Source organism: Venturia canescens, chromosome 5 (genome assembly GCF_019457755.1).
Source record: "Venturia canescens isolate UGA chromosome 5, ASM1945775v1, whole genome shotgun sequence".
NCBI classification, from domain to species: domain Eukaryota; kingdom Metazoa; phylum Arthropoda; class Insecta; order Hymenoptera; family Ichneumonidae; genus Venturia; species Venturia canescens.
In genome coordinates, this window is record NC_057425.1 from 12,253,206 (window position 1) to 12,265,977 (window position 12,772).

The window sequence follows — 12,772 nt, forward strand, 5'->3', positions numbered from 1 at the left end:
CGTTGTTGGATTATCATGTTGGGAACGTCAAACATGTCAATTTATTCAGTCAGCTTTACTCAGCTGAATTCAACGAAGCATGTTAAAATTTCCATGCACTCGAGCATCTAACGGCCTGCAATATTTTTCCTCTTTCTCAAGAGGAATAAGCCGCCTGAGGGCTCAAATAGGGAGACATATGGAAAGACATATTACAACTTAATTTCAATCTCTTCTTTTATGAATCAAAAAATAGACAGTAGGAATTGTGGAGGAATCAACAACAATCGCATGTCAAATAATTGTATTTACATGATAATGTACAATCAAGCGGATCGCTCATATATTTTCATACGAGTATTTTTGGGACAAAATGTTAATCTCATGGAATTTGTGAACGCTCAAAAACCATTTGAATGTTTATTTTCACTTTGTTTTAATGAACTACAGCATCAGAGAAGCGCAGGGTACAGATTTTACTCACCAATTACAACATTTTTCAAATATTTTCTTTTCCCCTGTCATGAATGGAGAATTCGGGGATTCATTAACTTTTTCATACTGTTTTTTCTTGTTTTTTTTTACGAGGAAGCAGGTAGGCGTAGTTTGATAAATTTATTATTATCATTATCATCATCGTCATCATTATTATTGTTATTATTATTATGATTATTACTATTATTATGTCTCATCTCTGTGTCACCCAGTAAACATTTTCATTTCTAGGTATTTTTTTCTCTCTTTCTCTCTTATCATTCAATTTAATATTGCCCGATTCGACTGTCACCCTACATTATTGCTACACGTTAATCCGATGCAACATAATTCGTACGACCGACTCAAAATCAGAAGCGAAATAGGCAAAAAACTTGAAAATCTTAAAAAAAAAATTAAAAAAAAAAAACCAGGAGAACGAATTTACTGACTGCTCGTACATTGTAATTTACATTTACGACGGTATTAGTAAATGTCTTTTTGATATGGAAACGAAAGCGTATTTAAATCTTGGGTTTCTCAAACAAATTTATCCTAAATCTACTTCCTAATATCATAAAATAAGAATAATAATAATAATAATAATAATAATACTAACATAAAAATTGTACTGCGATGAATAACGTCGTAGAAAAGAAAAGAATTAAATAAGTATAATATTGAATAATATTAATAATAACATAACAATTAAATATCTATCACGATTCGTAAACTGCGTCGTATATGTACATATCAATCAACTCGGAACAAAAACATTTCTGCTTTTACATATTTTCCCTCCCTGCAGTCTCTTTTCTTGCAAACATTGATGTGCAAAATATTTTTTACTCGCTCACAATGTAAATCCTAGAACTTCATTTTTTCCCTCTTTTCTCTCCCTCTCGGTGTCGCAATCGACTCTCTATCGAAGTACTCTCTTACACACTATTCTTACAAACCTTATCAAACGTTTAAAAATTATACCGCATTCTCAAAAATATTGGCCGCAAAGCAGCTTCAGTTCGCATAACTACAGCTCTCTCCCTCCAATATTAATTCGTCTCTTTTCCTTTCCCGTTGTCTAAAGTGATATCCATGTTTTTTCGCCTACATGGGAATTTAGACGTTTTTTGGTGATGAGTCTTGTGTAGAGAAACGCGTTGGAAATTCCTATAATTTGAAAGCTTGGGAAGAAAAACACACAGGGGTCGGGAACTTGTACAGTTTGTGGCAACAGACGATCGAGGATGAGTCGATTCAACGATGAAGCTATCAACAGACGGAATATTATATTCGTATCCACGTTTTTTAAACGTCGAGCTATTTTCTTCCCCCGCCCCCGCCCCCTTTTCGAATTGTTCTTTAGACACTTATATCCTTCGGCTCTTGCTTGTACTTGACGTTGAATAAGACTAGCTCGTAATTTATAGATTCCCTCTTACAGTATCTAAATATAATGTGTCATATACATATATACGTATATATTCACACTTATATAAATATATTTATATACATGTTCATATTGTTCATACGTATACATGTATACTGGTTTATATACGTGTATATATGTTAATATATTAAATATCAAGGTTGTTTTCTGAAAGGCAAGCATGTCTCCAGGACGAGGACCGAAATTTAATGGCGAATAATCGTGAACGGAGCTCCGCGCAAGTGCCGAAAAAAAGAGATTTCAAATTCTTGTTATTACTATATATAAATATAGGCTCTGCGCGTGTCCACAACGACCTTGAATGGTTTTCCAATTTTTTTCTGTTTTTTCTTCCTCTCTTTTCTTTTCGTTTGCATCTGTTTTTTTTTTTTTTTTTCTTTTTCTTCACGTAATAATAACTCGTTCAACGGGAATATTCTACATATATTTTCTCTGCGGCTGTTTTCTTTTTTTTTTGTTCTGTCGTGGCATCATTACTATTGCAGTTTAGAGAATAATCTAGGCGACGAAAAGGGAAAAATACCCGAAAACGTCGTGGAGATTCACGTGATTCGGTGAAAGGCAATAATCGTTAATGTTATTAACGCCAAAGCCGATGTACTCGAACTGAGAGACGTCGAGGAGGACTGCGACCCCTCGACTTTGTTCTTCAACGACAATGGGCCACCGTCGTCATTCTGCATGTTGGACGTGTCCGTTTTTCGCGGTGGTACTATAAGGTTCTCATCTACTTCCGGTGTCTGCTCGTTCGGCCCGTATGTTTCTTCTTGGACGCTCGTATATTCCGGCTCTTTCGTTGTTTTCTTCATCGTCGTCGTTGGCAACATCGCCTCGGTACTCGGCGGTGGCAGCGTCGTCGGTACTATACTCATGTTACTCAAATAATAAATCGGCCCAAATTCGTACTTCAAATCCATCATTGTTTCCTCCCGACACATTCCTCCTATCATTCTTGACCTTCTCTCACCGTCCTCGTACACCGATACCAATTCACCCGTGTACGGCACTTCCATGTCCGTATAATTCGCTCGGAGCGTCACGTTCACCGCTGTTCCTGGCTCGAGCCGAATTTTCACTCTGTTGCAAAAAAGAAAAAAAAAGAAATCAATTTTACACATTTTCTCTGTTCATATCGAACGTTTTTTTATTTTTTTTATTTTTTTTTACTTTATTGAGAGAGAGGGGACTATGACTGATTCCTGCTGGGACCTTCGAGAGCTTAGATTTTCCATCTTGCGTGTGAGAGCACGCCAAACCTGTAGTCGCGCGGTGCTCTTTTTTTTCCTCGTTTACTTGGGATTTGAACTTTTGCCTGGCATAGCGCTTGAGCTACGCGACGGTGAAGTTACATTTCTTCACACTTCCGAAAGTTTACTCTCAAATATATTTGAGAATCTACAAAATTACCGTTCTTCGATTATCGAACGAAAAAACCGATAAACAATGTAACCCATATGGACAACATAACGACGAGAATAATAAATAATCGTCATTTGAAATGACCTTAATCACTGGAATGTGGAGAATAATTGAAATATTCATTTGAAACGTTGATTGTGGATAAATATGAAGAAACTCTATGGGGAATTTTCATGACTAGATTCGAAATGCTTCGTTATAAATTTATTGTTTATTGTTTTTAACATGCGCTCAACACTTTGAGATGTCTCAAGATAATTGTAATAGGGTATTGCACCTTTTTTTGAAAACTGTTTTAAAAAAATAATCCTGATATCGTAATAAACCAATAGAATTTTTATTTCAATTTTATAAGACCGAAAACTGTCTTGAAAACTATTTTTTATTTGTGATTTTCAATTTTCGCGCAGAAACGCTAGCCCCCAGGTTGTTTCGGTTTGTGACGTCACTCCGTTAGTAAAACAATACAATTGCGAAAGACCAAGTAACAAGATTTGTGAAAATAATGAGTTATAATGGTATGTCATTGGTGTCTCGTGTCTGAATGCAATAATGCAAGTGTAAAAATGCCACAAAAATTGTGGATTCATCGCCACCGTCAACATATATTTGTCATTGGTAGATTTATACTTTCTGCTTTCACAAAACCGTTTTCCATAATGCGATTTTAATCAAATGAATGATAAAAGTCCACAAGCGTGCATAATAGCTTGTAAAATATCAAGACAACACAGAGCGCACAATAAGAATCTAAATTGTTTACTATCGGAGTGACGTCACGTTGGAATCCAATATATGGCGGATGGCGTTTTAGACATTTGAAAAACAGATGGAAAAAGACGATTTTTAAAATTGAATTATAAAATGTACATCGCATTTTTATGAATAAATAATATTTACGTTTCTCGTTTACTTTTTACGAAATCTATCATAATCATCCATTTTTATATATTTTTTTTACATGGTGTAAAATAATAGAGTTATTGTGTACATCGATGTTCATGGGTTATTTTGTTGACCGATTTTTTGTTGATGCTCATTTCACCAGTTTATTTTGAGCAAGATTATTTAATATGGGAAGCAATATTCTTCAAAGAAAATCACGATCTACGATTTAAAACACTCGACTCCTATTATAGGTTCTTGAGCTTGATAAGATTGAGAAAAAGAACTTACGTCGTTGCGTTGGACCGTACGGACTTGTCCTCGATTCCCCATGATATATAGCCGACCCTCGGCCCTTTGGCCAGTGTTATCGAGGTGTTTAGGGCTTTGATCGTAGCGTGACCCTGTCCCCAGTATATCGAGTGATTGAATGTATAACCAAGGGCCTCCGCAAGTACAGCAGACTCGGAGTCAGCGTTCGATATCGTTGTTTCGCGCAACACTCGTGTAACGCGCTTCAGTATGCGTTTTCTGTTGTAATTCAATTTAACAGCGTTCAGCTCGTAAAATATTGGCTCCGTTTCGACAAGCACTTCACCCGATTCCGCAGTGCCTTCCACGCCGTCCTGTAGCGGGAATAAAAAACGCATTTTTTCCGATCGTAAACCCAATTCTTTCGGATTCAATTACAACTTGATAAACTATAAAATTTTGAAATTTTGAAATATTGAAAGTTCCATTCGTCACACGGACGCGGAATGTTCCGTCAAATTTTTTCCATTAAAAAACGTGCCAAAGCATTGGCTGAAAAGAACTCACGTCCTTGACATAGTTGATTCGGCCGAATCCTTCGGAAGTGTCGTATGTACCGATGTAGTGTGTGTAGCCGAGGTTTTTGTTGGTGCGTTCGTTCTCAGTCTCGCTGACAACGTGCCTGGCAACGTACATGGATTCGGTAGCCACAGCGCCTACCGGAGTTTGATGCAATTTGTCCCAAGCGACCCAGCTCAAACGCGCCGCGTTGTCAACATTTTCGAGAAGATCGTAACGCTCATAAGAGACTACGTTCCCGAGATACGTAACGGTACATTTTTTTTCACCCTCGATCTGTTTGCCAGCGACCCAAACACCGCTGTGGAACGCACGACACACGTAGAGCGAGCGTTCTTTCACTACGGGAGACTCGGCTTGATTGCCTGCAAGAAAAAAACATCAGGATTCGCTCACCAAGCGTTGGGGAAATAAAATAAAATAAAGCATAAAGGAAAAGAAAAAATGGGTATTAGAAAAATTTAAATAAATCAACGAACCGTCCAATTCGCGTTGAATCTCAAATCCACCGATGACGATCTCCTTGGAAGAAGCTTCGTAGTGAGCAATGGCCAGCCAGTTGAGAGTACTCGAGGTTACTCGCTGACGATATTTGGACAATATGTAAACACTGTTGTCAGCGTGTATCGACGAAATTTCGAGAGCCACCAAAACTCCAATGAGGCTTAAAGAGCGAAGAATTTTAGCCATCCGAGCCATCTGGAAAACAATATTTTTCAGCCCCTTATTTCGTGTTTAATCATTTTTCAATTTTTTTCATGCATTAAAAAAATCTCAAAAAAAAATTTAAATAAAATAAAATTAAAATTAAAAAAAAAAAAAAAAAACACACAAAGAAGTTGAAAGGAATTTCTCAATTATCAGAATATTATTGCTTAACGAAAAAAATCTTTGTCTCGTCGCCGTTGTTTCTATATACGCGCTTGAATTAATTTTTCAAAGTTTACTGAAAACTTCGATGAAATCGGCATGAAGGGGATGTGACTGAAAATACAGAATAAATATGACATTGCATAGGATGAAAATCATTTGTCGCATCAGCTCGTCAGACGATGTCACGTAATTCATCAAAAAGCGCTCGCCCCCTCCCCATTTATTCGTGGTCAAGGGGAAAAACATGCGTAGTAAGAGTGAGCGAGGCGAGACACGGGCCCATCATCGTCATCGCACATTTATTCGATGATGACTCGGCGGGCTCGCCTCTCTCTCCCTTGCTGCTATTTCTGCTCAGGCTTTGCGCCTACTTTATGCACAAATGATAACGATTCTCCTTTCGAAGCTACCTTTTCGAACTCGTCAGCTTCGAATTTCGTTGGATTTCGCAAAAAAAAAAGGAAAAAGTTTTTTTTTTTTTACTTTTTTACTTTTTTATTAGCGCGCAAATTCTTTAAGGTAACTCCTGTACTGCATGCTAGTCAAATGAGTGCTAAATTTTCAAAACGCTTTTAGACCAAGTTCAACGTACCGATTAAACTTATTGTTAGTAGATATGTATTCAAGCATATATTATTAACGTGAAAAAATATTAAAAATGATAGTTTTGCAAAACTATCAACTGATCGATGCAAATTTTCATGATGACACATATTCACAGGTATTTTTCAAAGAATCATCTGTATTTTAAAACCGATTTTGTTGCACCAAGTCTCATAGTGTTCGTCAACTGATCCTCTGCGAATTCACCACGTAGATTTTCCTTTAAACTCATTCCTGAGAGAAATTATGAATGAAAAAGTTTTTTCACTCAATGAACAATTAGCTGCGACAGTGAAACGATCGAGTTAAAAAAACAACTACACGGTGGATTCGTAGAGGACCGGTTGACGAACAAAATGAGACACTTGTTGCAATAAAATCGATGAAAAAACGCAGATAATTCTTTGAAAAATACCAGTGAAAATGTGTCAGCGTGGATATTTGCATTTCGTCAGTCGATGGTTTTGCAAAACTAGCGTTTTTAATATTTTTACATCTTGATGAGATACGTTCTAATACAAATCCGCTAACAATAGATTTGATCGGTACGTTAAACTTGGTCTAAAAGCCTTTTGAAAATTTAGCACGCATTTGACTAGCATGCAGTACACAGGAGTTACCCTAAATCGATCGAATAATTTTTCTACAGTTTTATGTATCTTTTGTCCCCCGTCTCTTTCTCTAGAGTCGCGGTAGCGACTCTGAAACAAGTACATTTATGTTAAATTTATGACGAATCGCTTCCGGAGTCTTTACAGGAGCGGGAGTATTTTTCACAGCTGTTTTCAATAACTTTCAAAGTTATTGTACTTTCAGTTACTCTAGAATAAATAAATATATCAAATGTTTCCTATGGCACAACATTGAAAATAAAAAACCATCCAACGACGTTCTTTTTTTTTTTCATTACGACGAAAATCATTATATTTTATTCAACATTTTATACATTATATTTTTCGATTTTACTAGTAATTTTATGACTCCAGTTCATTGTTTATTTTCCACAGTGTTATTGAGAATGTGGCAAAATGATAAAATATCATGATAAAATCATTTTTATGGTGATTATATTGTACGAGGAAATGAAATATATATATATATTTATACACAAACGCCCACTAATGTTCAGTCATTGAGGATCAACGACTACAAAGTTGCTTGGAAAGACATTTCGAGATTGGAGCTTGGGCCCGAGTAACCGGAGATGAGGACGTAAGCAAAAGCGAAGACTCGGTTTTCGCTTCGGACACGAAGTTTTCATCTCCGGTTTCCGGAGTGTTGCCATCACGAGAAAATAAACGTCGGGAATAATGGATACCGGCAGACTTGTTTGCCCTCTTCCCTTCTCTCTTCAACCTTTCCCCCCTTTTTTTTCCAACTAAGCACTTGGCGCCTACCGCAGCGGTGCGGACCTCATTTTCCCGACTCTTATATAGAATTTCCTTTCTTCCGTCAACTCTTTCAACCTCGATCGCTCGGTGGTGGATTAAAATTGTATGACTTTGATTGTTCGATGATAATGGGATCTTCCTTTGCGAGTTCCACCACCGATTTTCTTTTTTCCTTTCGTAAACTGTGATCGCGACAACAGCCATTTGTTCATCGCTGTTTTTTGTGAGAAATGAAAATTCTCACGCGGATGCGGTGCTCGTATAACCGGTGAAAACGGTGCGATGGTGCTTGCAGTTGAAGATTCTATAACGGACAAGAACTCCGAGGTTCAACGATCTTTGCCCACTTCACGGTCTATTGCCCCCTCGAGACCCTTTCTTCGATGCTTCTCTGTCGACATTCGGACGCGACGAACCATCGATGTGTCTTTCCATCCATAGATTTTTCCTTCTCTTAATATTACCAAATTCGAGGAAAACCGGCTGCGGGGAGAATCTTCGTCATGGCAAAGCAGCTTGTTAACGTTGATCGGAAACGATCAACAGATGCAAAAAAACAGCATTGATGCGCTCTGTATAAAAAGTTGAGACGCCCGTGCCTTCCCACCCCGCGGAGTGCAATGAGGTTTTGTCGAAAAAGCTGCCTTTTCCGAAGGGACAACCATCGCGACATATTAGCGAAAAGCCTCGCAATTATTTGCCAATAAAGTCATCGCATACCTCAGGAACGGTGCGCCAATTGAAACCCGTGCAATCAAAAATTCATCAAATCGATTTTCAAATCGTCAAAATGCTAACCGTATGAATTGAATACTTTTCGAAACGTATTTAAAAAAAAAAGAAAAAAAAAAGCAAGAACGAAATCGTAAAAACTGGCTGTGCTACGACCACATTTGAATGATTATTTTCAAACTCGAAGAAAAAATGTTATTCTTTTCTGAAACTGCTCGATAAGTTATCAACGCGATCCCGAATTACTCGAAGAGCAGAAACTCGTTGCGAATTTCGTTATTGAGAATATGAGCGGGGAGGCTAAAGGAGACGCAGGAATAAGAGTTCAATGTGAGCCCCCATTACTGCGAGAATATAATGCAATTGAAATATAATACGTGCGTAATACTCTGCTCTTATCCTCGTTCTACTTGTACCGCGGAGTACCACTGAATTTCTATATAGTTATCATTACTATTATTACTGGAATGGGGGTACTACAAGTTCGCTGCACCCCGAACGCGAGACTGTGGACACGCGAGGATTCAGTTATGCGCCAGCACCAAGACGACGACACTGAAGTTTCCAACGTTGGAGTCCAACGAAATGAACGAAAAAAACGTTTCTAATTCACCAATTTTTTATTTGACGAATCGTTGGTGCAGCTTGAAAAACTACGAATCGGAAATTTGGCAGGGAACAAAATAGGAGAATAACTGGAATTATTGGAGAGTTTTTTTCGATCATTTCGTTGGACTCCAACGTTGGAAACTTCAGCGTCATACCAAGACGATATGTTATAATGTTTCTCGTATCAAATTGTTTCATTCGGCGAAATATAATTCAAAATACGTTTTTCCTTTTCATGAAATGTTGATGATTTTCAGCTCACTCGCCTTTTCCTCTCGCTCATATTTTCATCTAATTCTCATTTCGACGAGAACTTTTTTTATCACACACGCGCGAACTGGAAAGTATATAGGTGGTATAAGGTTTCTGATCCGGAACAATTTTACCGCAAGGCCGTCACGATTCAGAGCCCGGAGTTCACCGCCACTGTTGTAGTACGAATATTAACGCATATTTATTTCTCTCTCCTCTCTTTCTCTATACTCTCCATCCGCTGGCATCGCGGTGCAACTATATAAGTGTGATCAAAGGCCGATGAATCGACCGGCTATTGAGAGGTCGCGTACATCACCGTAACGGTTCTCTCACAATACGGAGATCCTCCAAATGAGTATTTGATTGACTCGGGCGCATGCGATTGAACATTGGAACGTGGTTTATTTCCTTTCCTTCGAATACACATCGCGTGTATAATTCCTTCGTCCCGCCAGTTTTTTTCCTTACAAAATAATCATTTAAAAAACATTCCGATTTCCGAGCTTACATTCGTATCGGCGACGAGCGAATAATCGTAAAAATCAATGCAAACTGCGGACAAACACGATGGTAAACTGGTTTTGTCAAGTTTTATTTATAGAAAGGAGAGTCACGATTTCATGCCGGAATTTTTCGCTCGAAACGTAAGAAAACATTATTTCGTTTTTTTTTTCGATATAATCCTCGAGATAAATAAATAAATTCGATCCATCAATTCCAGAAGTCAAACGGACATGAGACACTTTTTTTGGGAATTTTGTAATATCGTGCGTGCAATTCGTCGACGAACGACGAAAGGTGCATGTGTTTTTTTCCTCATTTCCCGCAAGTGTTACAATTCTCCGTCGCGCGGATACGAGCCGCATGAGTTTCGTTATACTCCGCCAGACCAAATCAGATACCTCCGATTCAACTGTACAATTTCCGCTCGTTATTCACGCTCTCTTGGTAACATCCGGAAGTAAACGTATCCGCCATTCTGCTCCTCGATTATCTCGATTCATTTGTCACGCGTGTGAGCTTCACTTTTGTCCTATTGGATCACGAACTTGAGGTAGTAATTGATTGATCGAGTCGCCTCGTTTCTCCGTACGCGGTTTCTTTCTCGAGGAGTTTTCTTCGTCTCGGGGCCAATAAAAATATTCCGGATAAAAAACGAAAAGTCATGTTCGATCTCGCGAGATTACGAAGTAGATTCGAATCGAGATATTCTTGTAAATATATAACTACTAATAAAACGAGAATGCTAACTATTCGATATATATTTTTATAAATTAAATAAGCCGAAATCTTATGATAACCGGTTTTCATATAGCACACGAGTTTTCCAATCGGCCCCTCGAAAAACTCGACTTTCCGTGACTCGATTCACCGAGTTACGCGGATCGCACTCGCAATGCAATCAACAAGAGCATGTTTTTAGGCGCAGCATGAAATAGTAAATTTATAACTAGAGGAAAAGAAGTAGCGACGAATACGGAAAGCACATTTGTTCGTCGTCTCGAAAAATAAAAAAAGCTCTTCGAACGGATTTTGTCATGCTCAAAAGTTTGTTCAAAAGATCGAGAAGTGAGGAAAAAATGTTTTCGCGCGAGAGTTATTGGCTTCGGTGACTCGTTTTACCGTATATGCAAATAAAATTTGGTCGAGCATTGCGCAATTAAGCTTTTGCCATTGCGATGTGTTACTCTCGTAATATTTACGCAAGTCGCTAATTGTACGCGTTGGGTGTGGTTAACCGCTGGCATAAATTTCACGACGTGTACACATGCATGGCAAACGTTCGAGTGAAATATGTACATGTGGCCACACAATACGCCAAATGCTGGTGAGACCGAACTTACAACAAAAAGGTCACTATAATTCTCCTTCACGAGGTGCCCGGCATACGTCCCGAAAATAGATTTTCAATTTCTCCTAATAAATCGCCTGCGAGTATCTTTCCTTCGACTTTTTTTATTTCATCGAAAAATCCGTAATTTTGTCCAATTGTAAATCCTGCTGCAGCAAGTAAAGACTTGCCGATTTCATAGGAAAATTTAATTTTTCACCCCAGTTGCATTCGTGTTAGGAACATTTGGAGGTTGGAAATTTAGGGAAGAGTGAATAGAATAGATTTTTTACTACAATTAGCTTTATGTCTCGGACTTGAAAAATTCTCAGTCCCTGATTTAACTCGCGAATCGAGAAACGGGGTAATATTGATATTTTAAGGTATCCCTTTCACGAACTCAAACTCTCTACAAAAAATTGATTTTAATTAACAGTAAAGTGCAAGTGCATGCGAATGGACTGACGAAATTTCAGGTCAGGTTATCGAACATTTAATGAAGAATTAAAATTTCAAAAAACGTAAAATTTATACGGGAGCTTACGGAAATTCCACCATCGCCACATTTCTATTCAATAATTCATACACTGAATATCTCTAAATTCCTGATACAAACTGTCTCACGGATAGAAAAAAATTTAAGGAATCCATAGCGATGATAAAAATAAAGGGTTATCGAAAAAAGTGGAAAAATGGCAGAAGCAGAAGCTTTTCTCATATAACAGCGACTTCTCAGAGGTTAGGAATCGGTCGAAATTTCGAGTGCCCTAGTTTGCGACACCAAAAAATACGGTCCTGCGAAAGGAATACCTTAAACCGGTAAAAAATCGGTAAACAATTCGATTACGAAAAGAAAGCTATATTTGATTGGGAATGGTTGGAAATCAGAATGGGGGTAATGAGAGTAGAGAAAAATCGCATAAAAATACTGCATATAGTCAGCGGTAGCGACTAATTCTGCATGTTTCTTTTTGTCATTGTGCAAGGACACGTGACCGTGTCATTAAATTTCCTATACGCGCAGAAGCGCTCTTATTATCCAACTTGTTTTCTGGACTCGAACGATCTCGTGCAAAACTTAACTCATCACATAATAAATACATATGCCTACAAATATATGTATAAAAATCGTTTGCACTCGTACATTCGGACTCACGGAGCTTGAGGGTTTCGAGTTCTGTGCAATGTTTCAAATTGCTCTTCATATATCTGATTGCGAGTGTCTCTCGTGACCCAATGACCTCGTCGGATTAAATGACCTGTAAAAGCTTCTGCTGTAACAAAGTTGACGGTGTTCTCGTGGAATTTATTTCATTGAAATGAAGCAACCAAGGCCCGCGTCGGTTAACACACATTTATGCGTGTGTATCACAAATATGCGCATGCGTATATTCAACAGACCTTCCTCGTGTCCTTCTCAATTAAACCGTATAATTTTAG

The 12,772-nt window shown here is 38.1% G+C and overlaps 2 protein-coding genes across 4 annotated transcripts in view; one reads left to right on the top strand and one right to left on the bottom strand.

Moving 5' to 3' along the window:
* The window catches only part of Miga (mitoguardin), a 44,264-nt gene that overhangs the window by 1,644 nt on the left and 29,848 nt on the right, over positions 1-12,772 (top strand). The gene's annotated exons all lie outside the window — the stretch shown is intronic.
* Positions 267-12,772, bottom strand: part of uzip (unzipped) — a 30,155-nt gene continuing 17,649 nt past the window's right edge. Inside the window, exons 2-5 of the mRNA XM_043419537.1 lie at positions 5,518-5,737; positions 5,027-5,403; positions 4,499-4,833; positions 267-2,980 (exon numbers count right to left, since the gene is read on the bottom strand). Of these exons, the coding sequence (XP_043275472.1) occupies positions 2,446-2,980; positions 4,499-4,833; positions 5,027-5,403; positions 5,518-5,737 (1,467 nt within the window). The 3' untranslated portion in view covers positions 267-2,445. The remainder of the gene's footprint in view (positions 2,981-4,498; positions 4,834-5,026; positions 5,404-5,517; positions 5,738-12,772) is intronic.